The sequence below is a fragment of the Phyllostomus hastatus genome, unplaced genomic scaffold, assembly GCF_019186645.2.
Source record: "Phyllostomus hastatus isolate PE091 unplaced genomic scaffold, TTU_PhHast_1.1 phas_contig_449, whole genome shotgun sequence".
In the NCBI taxonomy this organism is placed as follows: Eukaryota; Metazoa; Chordata; class Mammalia; order Chiroptera; family Phyllostomidae; genus Phyllostomus; species Phyllostomus hastatus.
Window position 1 is genome coordinate 2,477,627 of NW_025333882.1, and position 18,474 is coordinate 2,496,100.

The 18,474-nt window shown below is 36.8% G+C and overlaps 1 protein-coding gene across 2 annotated transcripts in view; it reads right to left on the minus strand.

Annotated features, from left to right (window-relative positions):
* ST18 (ST18 C2H2C-type zinc finger transcription factor) overlaps positions 1-18,474 on the minus strand; it is a 122,546-nt gene that overhangs the window by 40,834 nt on the left and 63,238 nt on the right. For both annotated transcript variants that reach the window (XM_045845035.1, XM_045845036.1), the window contains 6 exons: positions 16,570-17,361; positions 11,858-11,992; positions 10,123-10,213; positions 8,969-9,073; positions 6,666-6,859; positions 4,024-4,235 (listed from right to left, as the gene is read on the minus strand). In XM_045845035.1, the coding sequence (XP_045700991.1) occupies positions 4,024-4,235; positions 6,666-6,859; positions 8,969-9,073; positions 10,123-10,213; positions 11,858-11,992; positions 16,570-17,361 (1,529 nt within the window). The remainder of the gene's footprint in view (positions 1-4,023; positions 4,236-6,665; positions 6,860-8,968; positions 9,074-10,122; positions 10,214-11,857; positions 11,993-16,569; positions 17,362-18,474) is intronic.

Consider the following 18,474-nt stretch of genomic DNA (forward strand, 5'->3'; position numbering starts at 1 on the left):
CACTCTGCCTGCCACCCATTTTGACTGAAATCTGCTCAAATAAGTAGCAACAGTAGCCAGACTAAAGGGGGGTGGGTGTTTGAAGCTGTGGTCCATGTATGCTTTACAAACTGATATGAATTCCAAACCAAAATGAAGGATATCACATAAATCTTTTTTTTTAAGATTTTATTTATTTATTTTTAGAGAGAGAAGGGAGGGAGATAGAGAGAGTGAAACATCAATGTGCGGTTGCTGGGGGTTATGGCCTGCAACCCAGGCATGTACCCTGACTAGGAATCGAACCTGCAACACTTGGGTTCGCAGCCCGCGCTCAATCCACTGAGCTACACCAGCCAGGGCTCACATAAATCTTAGAACAAATGAAAGTATTAGAATCAAAAGAGGGCTCACACCGCAGACAAAATTATTTTTAACTACAGTGTCTGACACAAATAACACCCCTTTTTTATTACAAAATCACGAGCATGCAATTCTGTAGCATAACCATATCATACTCAAGCATACCTTATGACACTTTAGGTACAATGTTCAAATTGCTGTTCATCCCGTGTGAGATATTCACATACCCTACCAACCACACTCAAGCAAGCCTTACTTCTGCTGGACACTGTATTATGATATCTACTAAATGATATTATTTTTTCTCCTGACTTGTTTCTTTAAAGAGATACTTAAAATACATACAGGTGATTTTTGGCAGTGCAGATGTGTTACACTCATGCCAGATTGTATTTTAATGAATAATCCCTTTGAAGATTATATTAAGGATACAATGAACTTGAGTTTGGGCAGTGATGTGAGCACTGATATCCTCAGTGCAGTGTTGGGAAGGGGCTGATGAAGGGAGTGTTTTAGTGTCAGTAAGACAGCCTCTCAGGGCTGAGAAACCTCAGAAAGAAAAGAACACTTTAGAATATCCATATCATCCTCATTGTTTTTAGTGTGTAGGAAATCAGAGTTCCCTTGCCTCTCTGAAAACAGCCTCTGTTTCTATTATCTTTCATAAGAGTAGAGATTTTGCAAATCATGAATTCAGATTTCCCACTAAACTTGGAGACTGCAAAGAACTTGCATATAGCATAAAAAATATATATTAGTCTCAAGAAGTGACTATAAAGGCAATTTTAAGGTTAATGTCCTTAGGCTTGATTTTTAAAAGGTTGAGACTAGGTAATATCATGATCTGTAATTTTGTTCTCTTATTGGGTTCTCTAAGTTACTTCAGAGAATCTGATTACATGAAAGAGAGGACTGGATGGAGACAGAAGGAAAATAAGAAATTAGCTCTCACCCACGTTCTTTTCAAGTTCTCTGCAAAGCCACCTATGCCATCCTTGAATGTGAGGAACATTACTTCTGGAAACCTAGCCCTTTACCTGGAACAACCATTTTTTTTTTGTCTTGCTTTGTCTGATAGCTCCTTGAAAGCAGGGTCTGTGATGGAATATAACTTGGGCCTGAACAGTGCAGTATAGCTAAAAGTCCACCTGTCAAAGTGTCTCTCTGGTACATCAGAAATGTTTGGCTATAGAAGTCAAGATTAAGGAAAAACTGTACCTGTCTGTCCCCTCTGTTCTAAATAAGGAACTCAAGAGATCTATGGATTTTTTTGCTACCAGTAATAAACATACTAACAACCTGCCATGGAGGAAAAAATATTACAGTGGAAAGAGAATCAGGCTCATATTCAGGGTGGAGGGGAAGATTGTTTATACTTAGTCCAGTATTAGGTAAAAGGCACAGACTTAAAAGTACAACACTGACAATAGAAATGGCCCACACTGGGCACTGGTTGATCAGAGGTCACTTTTTGGGGTTAATTACTTTGGCTTTCTCACTCTTTTATTGCTACAATAATTATTTTTTCTGGTTTTGGGAGTTTATGAGGTTCTCTTCTATGTTCAGAAAATAGGATCCAACATGACAGAATTCTACAAATTGTTAGAGTTGTGTGCAAATGTACACCTGGAAGGATTCTGCACAAAGTAGGTGTCATATTCATCCTGTTTTAACAATTGTTAGGCCAAACATGATTTTTTTTTCATGGGGAAATGGTTCTTAAAGCTGTTAGAAAGACAACTCCTTCTAAAAGTCTATCTGTGTACTTCCTGTCACTTCCATCTTCATGACATCCATGATTTGGCTTCTGTACTTAGGACATGGTTGGCAGTTTGGAGGCTGAGTCTGCAGCAGAGTTCCTGTCCCTGGGCAGGCGTATCTGCTCCACAGAGAAACACTGGCACATGGAACGCTCCCAACAGGAGCGTAAGAACAGACACAGGAAGTCAATCATGGGAATTTTTGAAATAAGGCAATTTAACATTCACTTATCTGACCAGAAATGTATTTTTAAAAGAGAAGAACATGTACTGATAAGAGACAATGCTCTCAAATTTTAGTCATCTTTGTTTGACTCACTGTTTAGCTTCAGCAATTAATAGAGCATGGAGTATATTAAGGATAAAAGCCAGAATTATGAGGAACAAAAATATCTACACATGCAAATGGAAAGCATGCAACCTAGAATCATTTACTTAAGTGATTTAACAACATTGATGATGATAATATTGGCATTGTCATTTTCATAGAATAGCCTATACAAACAAACAATAAAGTACTAAGTAAAGATGTTTTAATATTTCTCCAACTAGCTACATATTAGAATATCTCTTTAAAAAGGAAACATTTATTCAGGTTTTAATAATAAATTTAAAAATAAATAAAATTGCATTTTAAAGTACTCTAGATCATTTATGAATGTAAATAATATCTGACTTGGATTCCTTTGAATTTTTATAACTTTATATTTTTTTAGAGGAAGCGTTTTCTTTGTTTAAGAACCTCATTTGTTTAAACGTTGTTTTTGAGTGATTTTTGGCCACCAGCTCTTCCTGGGGTTTACTTGGCTCAGATTTGTCCAGAAGCTAATTCTGATTCTTCTGTCAAATCCTCTATAGCACTGCGTTCCCACTCTCCTGAAGGCCTGGCAGCCCCAGGTGAGCAGCTGACCACACCGGGGATGGGGCTGCACTTAAAGGGAAAAACAGAGCTTTATCCTTTAATCAACTGAGTCTTGAGGTTAGAGTTTAACCCAAGGCATCTTCCACTTAAAGCTGGGTTAAAATCTTTTCACAAATAATCCACTTTATTTCAGCTGGCTTTAGCCATACAGATAGGGAAGTGAGTTATTTTAACTGAGCCCTTGGTGTAGATAGGGCTACCGAGCTCCCACTGATGGCAGGCACAGTCCTACCCTCACTCTGAGGAGCGTCACTGTTACTCTGCAGCCTGATCTACCCAACTCCTCAAAAGGCAGGACAGAGAGGATCTGTGTTTCTTGTTTTCATCAAGGTATCGTAAACATGGATGTGGACTTCTCAATGTTAGTCAGAAAGGCAATGTTTTTAGAGAAATATAATTAACTTCAGGGTCTTCATAAACTTCACAGAATTAGATTTTGGATCTGAATGCCCTGAATTCTCAAGTCCCCCTCAACAGACTCTTGTTGATTTAACCTGTCCAGGTTTTATTATGTGTCCTTTGCGAATACCACAACAACTTAGTCAATATCATGTGCAATAATAAAATTTCATGAGTTAATTTTGCATGTTTTACAAGTCACCATTTAATCAAATATTTCCTATCATCTTTGATTTGCAGACAACAAAAAGCTTCCGTTGTTCAGACTGATTTTAATGGCAATCCTCTTTTCTTGTGTGCCAAACTCCTCAAACAAAAAACATAGGTTTGAAAGCTATAAATCTCCCAAAACAGTCTCCATAGTTCACTCTTTCCCCAACTTTGGATATTCCATCTTCAAGAACAGCCACTCTTTCATTCCTCCATGAACCCACCAAGCTCATCCCTGTCAATGTCCTCTGAGCCTCTTCCTAAGACAAGGAGGGGATGTGCTTTAGGGGTGGAAGCTGCATGGTAGTGAACGTGGTTAGGAACATGAAAGGCAGTTTATTCTCACAGTTCAGTCTCTGGCCCACCCTCCAGGCTCTTGGACGGGCCTACCTTGGCATGCAGGCTCTGTGGTTTGTTGGAGAGGATGTCTGCAGCTTCCCTGCAGCGGGTGGAAAGGTTCAGGATGGCAGCAGCTGCTGCTATGTGGGTGTCTTCACTACATTGACCGTAGCTATAAGAGCTGGCACGGCAAGGGCTCTGTGTGTGGGCGCCTGCACTAGGCAGTCGATTAGGAAATTTCCCTGGATTTGAAAAATGCTTCGCTGTTGAAAAGAGATTTGATTAGCAATTGCATGTACGTGGTTTTAGTCATTAAATAGATTTGTTTTAAGGATATAACTTCTTGCATTAAAATATGTGAAGAATAAATTAAAACATGATCCATTATGCACTGGTACATTAAATGGAGGTTATTCAGATTGGTTTTCACAGAAGTCCACAAATGATGTGATTATTGGGAAAAATGCATATTCTTCTAATATTTTTTTTGTATTTATACTTCTTATGACAAAACCTCCATAGCTAATGTTATGGGACAGGTGCACTGGCAGCATTTGTGGTAAAAATTGTATATTAAAAACCACACTAAAGAAGACACATCAGGGACTGCAGAGGCTTAAGGCTTGTACATTTCTAAGCTGTGTATATGTGAGGACCACTATTCCAATAGAAGAAAAATATATCTTTTCAATAATTGTTTTCACAATAATGAGTTATATTTAGATATGGAATTGCATTTTTATTATTTTATACACAGGTTTGCTTTGTAGCTAAACCAGTAGAAATTGTTCTCCATCCAACTAGATGGAACTAAATAGATGGCAGAGTCTTTAATGAGCTGGCATTTTGCATATTCAGGTAGAGTATGATGAGTAAATGACAGAGAAAATGTTCTCAAGGTGAACAGAAAGGCAATTTAGATATCAAGGCTGAGTTTCTGTTTTGTTTCTGTTGTGGGTACTAAGGCATTGCTGAGAGAATTAAACATGTTTCTCTTTACTCTGGGTGTTTATAAACATCACTCAAAGTTATGGGTAAAACACCCAAGATTTAATGCAGGATCTTATAAAAGCATTTAGCTATTATATCACTGTAAATATAGTTTATTTTAAATATTTGATTATTATTTTTCATAAAATAAAATTTGAAACATTACCAAATGTTATCCCTATATAAAAATACAAAAATGTCACTGAGTGTTTCACATTTTTAAACCAACATTTATGTAAGTATATAGATTTGCTCTTATTAACTATCTTTACCAGAATTAAACATGATCATATTTTGCATATATTTAATAAAACTATATGAAACTGTACATAAAATTATGTAGACAGATACAAAATACCCATTTTCAATAGTTATTTATGTTGGTTGGGACCTATTTTTTGGTATGAATAAGTAAAATATCTTTTGGAGTATAATGTACTTGTTGATGGGCAGACTCCTTTCAAGTCTGTTTTTAGCCACTGTTGGGTTTTACACAACATTCTAGTTCTTTAAAAGATGAGATCGATATTGCAGAATAAAGCAAATACGCTGTGTTCTAAGAGCACTCAGCCTAGGTAAGTAGGTGTGAGATCAAAAGAATTCTTCAGAATTACAAATGTTGTATAAAATTCATAGTCTAAGCAACACCCAAAGTGGGAAATTACTTCATCTATTCCCTTATGATTCAGTTGCCATAATGCAGAAATCATTTCTGGCTTTATTGCCAATGTTCACTTTCTCTCCTTTTCATTAGAATATTCAAGAATAAACAACTTTAAAAAATGCATTGGTAAAAACATCAAGTTTTATATGTTATAGCATCTTTGAGTTATGAATACATCTTCTATAAAGATTTGTTAACATTACAGTATTAACACATTTTAAATGTTTCTATATAAATTCTTTTATTTGTGAATAAACAGTTTCATAGCCACACATTTTTTCTAGTAACATCTTGATTTCTAAATTGTGTTTCTTAGACTTTTCCCTTTTTCTTCTACTTTCAGTCTGAACACTTTTGCTGAATTAAGTAACGTTTTAAGTAGTATTTCAATAATTTACCTTAAATATTTACCATAATTTCATTATGAATCAAAATTACTTTGTTAATAGCTATTTCAGTTTTAATGTATTTTCTTTTTAAAGGTTTATTAAAACATAGAAAAGTGTTCATTTGTGCTTTTTAACTTACATTTATTTAGTCAATTAGTTTAGTTTTCATTTCTTATTGAATTTATTGGGGTGACACTGGTTAATAAAATTAGAGTTTCAGGGGCAGTTTTACAACACATCATCTGTACACTGTATGGTGTGTCCACAATCCCAAGTCAAGTCTCCTTCCATCACCATTTATACCCCCTATACTTGCCTACACCTTCCTCCATACCCCCTCTCCCCTCCCCACAGTATTCAACATATTAATACCAATCCCAGCCAAATGTGCCTTAAGTATTTCTTCAGAATTAGTATATTAAGGCTCAACAGTGGTACCATACTTGTAGAATAATTAATCCATTAACTAATCATCATATTCAATGTAACTTCACATAAAATCAGTAACAGTGATCAAGTTATTTTATTGCACTGTATGGTATGTTTTCTCTTCTCTCAGCAGTAAGTAACATATTGGAGTACACACTCCCCCAACACCTACATACACAATGTGCATATTTTTGGGATAAGTATTAGAATTCAAAGCTTACATTCAGGAAATGGTGGTGTTTTTTGTCCTTGACTTGTTTGTATGAGGGGGCGTTTACCAAAAACCTGTGCATCAAAGCTGGCATAATCAAATGGTACTTTTCCAAATTTCTCTTGATCTTTTGACAACGTGGCTCTGGGAGAGGTGACGGCTTGTGATCGGAAATTGAATTCTAACTGCTTCACCAAGCTTGTTCTGAAGAGTTCAAAAAGAAATATAGTAAAACTACTGGTGAGCATATTAGCATCAAAATTTAAAGCAGATCAGATGTGGGGCACCTGGGGGTACCCACAGAGACACTGCACTGTGGGAAAGAGCTGTAGTTATGGCCAACAGAGCACAGTGCTCTGCACCAAGAGTAATAAGACACAGGGAGGCACTTTGGATTCTGGGGGACTAAGGTGAGGTTTTGTTTTACGTGTCTGAGTCTCCCGTCAGCACAAGAGAGGTGTACAATCTTCCATTCATATTATGCAGATGCCATAAAAAGCAAGTGTTTGATGTATACTAGCCTAGCACTTTGAGCTCCTCAGAGAAAAGTACCATATAACTCTTATTAGGGCACTGACAAGATGTGCCTATTCTGCTTGTTAGGGCTGTTAATCAAGTTAGCAGTGAATAGTCATGATTGTATCTAGTGAGGGAAAGACATTATATTGGGTTCAGGAGAAGTGATACTGAACACCATGCCCTGTTCAGCAGAACTGGCAGGAGCCTAACACCTAAAAGAGGCAGCATAGACACCAGAAGATTGAGTCCTGAATTGTGAGTATTTTTAGGCTTTTCACTTGTCTTGATAACTTCAGTCTAAATGTTTTTGTTAATTTAAATATTATTTTAAATAGTATTTCAATATTTTGGCTATTAAATTTCCATCATTTCAATATAAAACTAAATCACTGTATTATTGTAGCTATCAAATTTTTTAAACAAAATTATTTCAATCTAAGCTAAATGTGAATTAAATCTATATTTTTTACTTATTGTATTTGGATTAAACAAAGGCATCGCATTTGTGTAGTACCAATTGCAGCCAACAAGAATACAAATGTTGTGCTATGGTTTAATGGTAAAAGAACATAAATGAATATAAAAATAAACCTTTCAGAATTTATATGTATATATGTATATATGTGTGTATGTATGTATATATGTATGTATGCATATGTGTATATATGTGTACATATATATAAAATAAAATCTTTAGTTTTCTACCAAAACATGCCTGGCTCAGAATATAAAAGTTTTGATGATATTTCTCTGATTTGACAAAAAACAATTTTAGCTGAAACATAAAACTGTTTGAGAGATTAGTTAATCTTGTTATTGTTTACATAACTTGGTTTATATCCCTAATTTGCACAAGTGTTCTAGTCTAAAACAATATTTATTTTTTTAAAAATTAGCAAAATAAAATGTACTGTTATGTTTGATTTGATAAATAACCTACTTAGGGAAAAACTAGAGAATGCATAGTTCTAATACTAACTAAGAATCTTATTATAAGAGTTTAAATTGCTAGTTATTCAGTAAAATTCATGTACTTGACATATATTCTTCACTCATGTGATTTGAATTTCTATTTGACTCTTTTAATTAAATTTATAGAAGCAAATATTAAGAGATGCCAAATCTCAAAAATATTCCTACTACCTATCTTATATTTCAATGTGTCAGTAACAACAATAAAGATTGGATCTTCTGTTTTAATCCTGAACTTACTTTTCTTATGTATATGATTTTTGTATTAATAAATGTATAACTTCATATTAAGTGTCATCATATATCATTTACTACTTAGGTATAAGTATGGTCTTTTAAACTACCAGAGATTGTGAAGTACTTAGGAGCAATAGGAGTATTTTGTTAATAATTATCAAGTTAGGTAGAACAGAAGGATGAATATATAACATCACATAGTTTGAGTGGTATGAGTGATTTATGATGGCATATTCTCTGTGCAGAAAGGTCAAGTCAACCATAAGGAAGAGCATAGCTGACCAGTGGAATAGGTTGCATTTGGTGATGCAGAATTTTGATTAATATATGTTATATACTTTATTTCTTTTAGATTTATCCATATTATGTTAGCTTTGCACACAGATTAGTTTCAAGTAAAAGTTCTGGAGGATCTAGAAGTTCATTTAAGTGACAGTATGGTCAACTGGACCAGCCTCTCAGATGGATATTGGGAGCTGAGAATGAAGGTCAGGCCATAGTGAACTAGCACATGAGAGGAGACAGACCCACTGTGCAGGAGCATGGCATGAGTAGAGTATCAGGGATGTCATGGGAGGGCCATACCTGTGAACTTGGTCAGGACACTGCCCAGTTTGGGGAGAATCAAGCTGATTTTTGTCTTGGGACATTGCCAATTTTTCAGCTGCAGCAATTGGACAACCTGAAAGACTGTTTTCAAAAAAAAAAAAGGAGGATTTGTGTTAAAAAGATGATATAGTTTTCTCTGGCATGTACCTCACAGCATACTTGGCACACATTAAATGTTAAGTCATATTAATAGTTCACTTAGCACCATTCTCATACTTAGAGATCCCAAAGAGTTTTGCAAATTATAGTGTCAACATTTGTCCCTCAACTACATCTCAGAGGTTGTAGATAACAAACTCATTTTTAAAATCAAAATGTTACTAAGAGAAAAATAACTAAATTATTCTGAAACTTCGTAATATTTTAGTGGAATGTGCTTGCTTCAATTGCAATGTATCCAACTAGAGGTGTTGTAATGATAACTCCATGATTTATCTTCAGATCTTTAGGAAAATGTAAGGGACTTTGTGGGATGTCTTAGATTAAATTCAAAGAATAGAATATGAATGTTTTTGGCAATGTGGTTATGAATCAAATAGTATCTCCTGACTACATAATCTACACCTAATATAAAATACACATAAAACATTGGCATTTGTGCCAAAAATATTTACACAAACACAACACATCTGTATATAAATGCACATATGTTTTAAGTTAGTTGAAATCTCAATGAGATGAATGTCCATGAAGTGTTATACTGTCTAGCTTCAACCTGATTTATAGTCAAAACAGCAATATATTGAAACCCTTTGGTTCCTTTTTTAATGCTTACACAATGGGGTTAAGGATAAATCCTAAGCAATCTTTTCAATGTCAAAACAGCCATGGTGAGGTTCTAAAGCAAAAGAGAACATATTTTACTTGTAGGACTAAATGAATGTGTAACCCTAGGCTTCAAATTTAATGTTTTTTGTTAGCATAATTGACTGCTAAATGAACATTTTTAAGAAAGTAAATAGTGAGATCTTTTTTTGTTTACTTTGCACAAATTGAGAATACCTCTTATTCAAGTGGTAAGGGTTTGATATGGATGCAGTGATTTGGATAACACATTGTGAGTTTCTTATTTTCTTGGTAAAAGTAACTTCTTTTTGTAATATAAAAGGGTAACAACTCGTGACAATTACCTCCTGTGGGTGTTGCGGTTGCTGTTCACGTGCCCCCTTCCTGTGCATCCTGGAGTGGGACACTTGAGCACATTTTCATGCATGGCAAGAACTAAGCACAAAATATCACATAAAAGAAAAAGACAGTATACCATAAATACATAATACACTAACAAATTGATCTCTCAATTTTGCATTCAAGTAAATTTAGTTACTGAATCCACCATGCTCCTTCCCCGTAGTTATTAGGGTTGAAGTAAATTAGCATTAAGGACTTCAAAGATTAAGTTCAGCAAGGTTGTCCAAGTTTTGGGTTTTCTAAACTTCATATTATGGTGTTATCACAACTTAAGTGACACTATTCCGCTTATAGTTAACTTAAACTGGAAAGACCTTAATCTTCTTCTTATATGCATATGCTTTTCCTTAGAATGAATGGAAAATTTTATTTGTCAAATAGTAGTTCTATCTTTTTCCCACAGTGTGAAGTTCTGAATACAGTCTGCTTTATTTTTTAAGAGATATTATTTTGATTCTTTGCCCATCACTTTCTGCTCTTCATTGCTAATGTCATTTAATTATTGGTGAAATAGTATGGTTGAGGCAATCAGTTTGAGAAACTGCTAATCCAGCGAGACAGTGCTGAGCTGATTTGATACAGTTATTTGCAAAAAAAAATTTTTTTTAGAAGGGTGATGTTGAGGCATCCCCATCACTGTGATTTGTACAACCCAAGAAGTGTTTCAATAAGTAGGTTCAAAAAGTAGAAGATATAACACAGAGATACTTGAAAATTTAGGAAGCAGTCTTTTTCTTTTCCTTCAGTTTCCTAGCTCACAGGGCATGTAGATGGGGAGATCAACTCAGTTTTGCTCTTGCTCAGGGCCCTCAGCTACTGTAGGATGTCCTGGGACAACATCACAGACATCATGTGACCCTAAGTGCAGAGGCAGGTAGGGAGGATATCAGTGAAGTGATGCACTTTCCATATTTAAATGATGCACTGAAGCTAACACTCCATGTGGGCTTAAGGATGCCATACCTTCAAGCAAGAAAGGACTGTGCAGTCACACAGAGTATTAACCATGACTTTTATTTTCTGTATTGTGATACTTTGACATCCAGGGCTTTGGCAACCCTGGGGAGACTGCCCCTCCCAGGGCTACCTAATTCCTAGAGACAGTAAACACGTTTTCAGATGCAAACCACCCAATTGTGAGCCCATACCCAAATGCCTCTTTCATTAGGTTCTGGTTCTACAGGATAATCTTGACTTGCCTTAATCTTTCATGGGTAGCTATGAGACAACTGCAGACAGACCCTAAACCTCAGAGCCCACTGAAAGAATTCACACTAGCCAATCTTAAGTCTGCTTACTCTGTCCTTCCGATGGTAAGCACAATAAAGGCTCTTGCCCACAATTCCTCCCTCACTCTATACCCTGACTGGCTCTGGTACTTCCCAGTATGGCCCTGCCTGGTGAGACCTGTCCCATTCTCTTGGGAACTATGAGTAGCAAATTATCTTCTCAGTGTGAGTCATCTCCTGATCTATAGGCCTGACTCTATCTACATTTTCTATTAGCACACTAATATATATTTTAAATACCAGGCTAAATGAAAATTATCTTGATAAAATTAAAGAAAACTTTATGTTTCCATTATTAGTTCCAAATTAGAGGAGAAAGAGGATAACATTGAGATGTGGTGGAATTTATAACAAGGCACCTATTACCTTTAGGCTAAGCAGTACTCACTTTCCAAGGGAACCCGCACTTTGTGGGGGCACCCCGAAAGGCTGCGGTGGTGGGGGTAGAGTCCTGTCACATGTCCTGTGCCATCGCACCCGGGGATGGGGCACTTGGTCTCCCTCTTTTCAGGCCTTGGTGAATCTACAGAGAAATAAAATTGAGAGATTAATTTAGTTATTCTTCTTTCCCTTCCCTTTCAATAGAGTGGCCTTGCAGGGTGACATTCTCTCACTTTATCCAGTTTTATCATAAACATTCTTTTCACATTACCTTGAATAAAGACCCTTAACTAAAACCTGTGGAAACACAAAAAGTGTTTTCAATTTTCTTGGTTTCCTAAGCCAAGGCTGATAGAGGGCAAAGGAGTGCTAAAATACAGAAATGATTTCAAGTTGTCATGTCACAGACTTGTAGTTAGAGCCTCATTATGAAAAAGCAATTCCATAGGATACACAGGCTCCTGAAAAGAAAAAAAAAGTGAGAATGAAGAAAGAATTTGTTTAAACCAAAAACTGTCTCCTATTGAAGGAGGCTGGAAAAGGCCAGGTTCAAAATTACAAAACAAAATAGCCATCATATCTGAGAAAGATATCACTGGCCTTGTCACTCACGAAGCAGGTGGCCCCCGGCTTTGGGTCCCAGAGGCTGCTCCTGGGTGTGTGTGGAAACTGCTTCTACAAGAGTTAGGACAGGGAATCAAGAATATGATCTTGTGTGGGGCCAACCAACTGGCAGGCTGCTGAGTCCGAGGTTCCAAAACACCAATGATTTGCCATTTGGGATCAATATGCAGGGGCTACAGAAAAGGAGCTGTGGATTTTATTTTGAATGCAAACTAAAAACTAAGGCAACAGGAAAAAGGTTTGACAAAGAAACATTCCTGCGGGAGACTTGGAGAGAATGGAAGTACAAAGAGCGTAGGCCGCCTTGAGTGGTCTGAGAGCGCTGCCAGGAACGTGAGGTGGGGGTGGGGACCCCGGGGATAGCCAGGCAAGGAACAGGGACACTGTGTAACTCGTTTTGTCAGTCTGCCATGGATGCGGCCTAAAGGGGGAATGCTGAAGACAACTCGGGGTTTCAACCTCCTGGCACACACATCACTAAAGGTTAAAGGGTTTTCTAAAGAAAATAAAATAAAATAGAAGAAAACATTTTATGTATAAAATAAACAGGAACACGAATAGTGACAAGGCTAGAGCTAACAGAGGGATTCTTTAGACTTTTCAAGTTTGTGACTGAGATGGTAGCTGAACATAAATGCATTGGTATAGCCCAAATTGGCCCCTCACTGGTGCATGGAATGATACACCAGTCATGGGATGTGGCTGTCACTCAGCCTTCAGGCATTTCCAGGAACTGGAAGCAGAGCCCAAAGGGGCCTCAAGAAAAAGGACCGGAGGGGGATGGAGGCAGCTGCAGGCTGCTCAGAAAATGAAGTATCAACAGGAATGAACACACTTGGCGTTAAGCACAAACATACATAATGTATAATTCTGTTGCTAGAAAGCTGCTGGTGATGGCACTGGGGGCAGAGGTCTGCATGGGGAACGGTAAGGGCACAAGTGCTCCTCTCCATGCCTGGCCCCTGGGGGGGGGGTGGCACACAGCAGGCTCCAGGGCAGGAGATGGCAGTGCGCAGACGCAGCTCTATAAGAGGTGTCACTCAGTGGTTGGATTATAAACAGTCCTGGAAAGATGGACACAATGGGTTGAATGTACTGTGATTATTTGGGGTCATGGTTTCAGCAAAGGAGAGGAACCAAGGATCCTTCAAGTTGCCACACAGGGAGGGAGGGGAGTGGGTGAGAGGAGCAGAAAGAAAGCTCTAAATTTTAAGTGAGAAATGAACAGCCACTAGGTAGGGATGCCTTGAGTAGCAGGCATTTTTGTTTCATGAGAGACAGGATTTAAATGCAGTGATAAAGAGAATATACTCTGTTTTCTGTAAGAGATAAAAGGGCATATTAAAAGCTTTGACATATATTCTATGATTTTTAAGGATATAGATTTTATTTAATTTAAAAATGTTGCCCAATTTCAAGTTGATTTGGGCATGTACTTTCTGTAAATCATTAGTCAAATTCCTGGAAGTTTGATGCTAGTGAAATTAGGAGGTTTGACACTATGTGAGAGTGAATTAGAAAAAATGAGAAGCAATGTGTATTTTGGTGTCTTTCCTCTCTTGGATCTCATCCAGGTGAGGACACATTTCTAAGCCATATTGAAAGGTTTGGCGTTGTTTCTCCTCCTTGCCACACTATTTGTCTACAAGAAGCCAGAGAGGGTGTGGGAGATAAGGCAGGGCTGGCACCTGACCAGGTGTGGTCCACTGACAGTCCATCAGGCACCTTTGTCTGCCAGCCTCTTCTCTGTGGGTGAAACAAAGATGCTGATGAAATGCTCTATAGGGCAGAGCCTATTCGCAGGATCAGAAGCCAGAGCTCCAGTGACTCTCAGGCCCCCCGGCTCCTCTTCTTCAATTTTCTTTGTGAAATGCTGCATAATGACCTTATACCCTGGTGACCTTATATACTGGTTTGTCTGGGACTGTTCTATTCACACCTGATATACATTTGTGATTGTTCATATCACTCCCCTTCATGCTAGTGCCCTATGCTGTACAATAAATTGCATGATGACTCTACCTATATTATGACCTAAAGGCTCACTAGATGCTTAGTAGCAACAGGATAGCCAAACTTTTTTTTTTTAATTTTAGAATTGCTGACTCATCTGAAGTCTTGGATAAAATGATATTTTAAAATCCTCCTATTCTCTCATTAACAGCAGTTGCATGCCCAACACATACAGAAAACTAGGATGGTATTTTGAAGAGTATGACTATCATTTGGAAAAAGTGTTGACTTAGAAGCATGGAATGCATGCCAGAGAAAAAAGCATCCCTTACCCTACTGCCTCCCAAATCTGGAAAAAGGAACAGGAAAGTGAATACTCAACTTGGACTCTGTAGGCATTCTCTAAGCTAAGCCTACAGTTTCCCTGAGTTTTACTCCCCTACACCCTCTATTTTATACTAATCTGTTCTGGATCTTCTTGCATAGGCTTTTAACACACCAAGGCAGGATCATGCTCTATACAATAAGATACACTATTGACTCATGCAGCCCTATGAGTAATTCAGTAAATCTCCAACATGACCCATGTATATAAGCACAGATTCTATAGCTTTGTTAATTTTTGAAAATAGAAAAAGTTTCAAAAGTTCTACAAAATTGACCAAAGGATCATCAAATATTTTAAGTTGTAACACAAATGTCAAAATTTCTCCAAATAATGCATTTCACTGGCTGGAAGATTTTATTAATTGGAAGATGCAACACCATTTTGTATACTAGTAAAAAAGGAAAAACAACAAATTAAATTATGGCACATCCTTCTGATTTCAGAGATATTGAACTGGGAAACTATGTATCTTAGAATGAATGAAATATAGTATATTAGATATTATGGGTTGGGGGAATTTGAAGTAAATTTCATTTTTTTCTGACTTTGAGTCTATTTAAAAAGAAAACACACAGGTAAGTCAACAGTTGCATATTAGTGGAGTACACAGAGCTAAGTAAGTATCCTGTCCCAAATCATACACTATTCACTAATATTCTGTCCCCATCGCAACCCTGGCGGTATGTTGCATGGCATTATTTTGTTACTTACTACATGACATTATTTTATTCTTTTTTGTTTTTTCAACTCTAAGCTGCAAGATGATATCAGATAAGATTTCAGGTGAGTACCAAAATGGACTTAAAATGACAAAATATATCATTAATTTCTGCATAAATATCAGCAACCAGAACATCTCTTATAAGCACAACTTTGGGGCCACAAGCTTGATTTTCCCTAATTCTGTGGTTATCAGACTTTAGGGTTTCCAAGTGTCACCTGAAAAACTTGCTTTGAAAAAAAATCAAGTTCTGGAGCAGCGAGTCTGATGGGATCCTGAAGATACTCATCTTAAACAAGCCTTCCAGGCACTTAAGTACCACCATTTGTGAAACTCCACTTAACTGTAAGAATCATCATTGGGACCACCTAGTGCAAGGTTGGGGCTGGGGTGGGGAAGGGGTTTATCTTTAGGGAAGAGAGGACATATTTTTCCTAAAGTTTGAGGGACAATTTTAAGCATATTTACTCTCTTATTCAAGCTTGGCCCAGATATTTGTGGACCCTGAGTTAGAGAGCTTGCAAAAAGCATAGACTTATGAAAGGATTAATAGCCACTTTTATCCTGAGAAGGATCAGATAGATCATCCTGCCTGACTTGCAAGTAGTTTGAAGCTTAAAGACAGTCAGATAATCCCAGAAAGAAGGTGGAAAACTAAAAATAAATTCCTGGAATTGATTTGATTAATGCAATGATTTAAAATTGAATAAATACTAACATACTTCTAATATCCAATAAAATACTTTTTAAAAGGTACTATATACTTTTAAACAGCTGTCAAATTTAAAGAAATAGAGGCAATGATTCTTTTATCGTGTGTGAAAACACTGCAAAACTGACCAAACTTGCTCTGCAAACAATTTAGAGAGTAGGAAAACAAAATGAAATTGCTCATTTTATAATACAAATTAGCTTTTAAATTGTGTTAAGTTGTCAAAAAGCTACCAGGAAGAAGTAATCAAGTCTTACTAACTTTTTTCCCAATCCTAGAACAATTTTATTTCTAAAATAAATTCAAAAAAACATGTCTTACGTTTATTGTTAAAAATTTGTCTTCCACCCATGTCAATAACTTTGGTTTGTTTCCTTTCCCCTGCTAGGTGCTCCAGTAGAAACCTGTCCAACTCTTTGTAGGTGTTATGGAAAACACAGCTGCGCTCAGCCTGCAGAGTGATTGCCTGCTCCAGCAAACTTAAGTTCCCCTTCGCTTTCTCCAGGTCAACAGACTCTTCTGTCGTTGCTGCCAGGCACTGGTTATCATCTTCCTCAGCCCCAGAGAATGAGGCCTGGGCTTTGCCATCCAGTGGTTCCATGTGAGCGTCCTGTGGGTCTCTCCTTTCAATTTCAGAATCACACCTATTTTCACAAGAGAGAAATTTGTCACCTTCAGTTTTTATTTCAGTAATGTCCAATATGTCTTTCCTATTATCCACTAAAATATACTTTGGGACTCTACGTGATTTGGTTTCTTCTGAGAAGTTGGAGCCGCTGTCCCAGCCATTCTCTGCACTTTCAGAGTTACTTTCATTGTCATCGGAGGAGCAGAATCTCAGCTGGGAGTCATTGATTTTGTCTTTTCCATCATCAGAATGAATCATAAAGCACTCATCTACTTCATCACTCTCTGCTTTTAGAGACTGGATGCCACTGTCATTTAAGTTTTCATTTATAGCCTGAACAGATGCATTTTTTTCAAATTTCCCCAAGTGCATTATAGATTTGACCGTGAGCTCTCGGTAACAGCCGTATCTGTCTTCCTTCCCATTGGGCTTTTCTTGTGCAGTAGAATGAAAACTCTCATCTGTAGGTTTTATCATGATTTCTTCTATGGAAAAGGAAAACCAATGTTTAAAAAAGAAGAACAAAACATAGTTAAAGAAGATTATTTAAATTTATTTAATAATTTTAAATTATTTAAGAAATATTTTCAAAAATATTTTGAGGAAATATACATAATACATACATACCTATGTATATATAATATATGAAATATGTAAATATGAAAGTTCTATCAATTTTTAAAACATTAGAGGGAAATATACAACTTCTTAAAACAAATAAAACAAAACAAAGCTTAGACCTTCACATTCTGAGAATTACCTTTAAAGAAATGGGGTATTAGAATTCTCAGTATATTAAGAACTGAGTGCTTCTAGTGTGCTGAAATAGATATATAACAGTAACAGAATGTTGAATGTGAAATCACTGTTATTGTACCTCTTATATTTTCACCCTTAGTCACCTAGAAGGAAGTCAAATATGTACAATAATATACATTACGAAGAAAACAGTCATCAGATTTCTCTGTTAGCATGACAATATATTTTCAAGGTTTAGTTGGTTTATGTTTTTTATCTTTGTAGTTTTTCCAATATACTTTCAGATTTTTAGAATTTTAGTTAACATAAAAAATACATGTACATGATGAAAACCAAAAAAGTTCTGAAGACTTTCAAGACGTCTTGACTACTTTTCTAATCATCATGCAAAAATTCCATGCTGAGGGAAATACAAGTGAATGGAAAAATTAGCACAATTGAATAATATCTTAAATAGTAACACATTTTCTGGTCTGGTACTTTGTGCATGTGTGTAAAAAGCAAATGAGACAAGAAACGGGGATGGTCAGAGGATGTTGAATATTAACTAGCTATTCTCGGTACAGAGCCAGATGGAGTCTTGACACTGAAGGAGTCCTATGACCGAGAAGAGGCTCTGAGTGCCAGGCTGTCTAGGGCAGTCTACTGGACCTCTGTTGTTCCACTGTAGTTGTTAGTGTCACCACCTTTCATCCTCAGCCATGACCCAGTTAGGGGGATGACACCTTGTGTATGTGTGTGTATGTGTGTCCTAGTGCAAACACACCAATTAATGGTGCAGCTTCTTTGGTGACCTAATCCACACACCAGGCTGTGAAATGCAATGTTGCTTCCCAGCA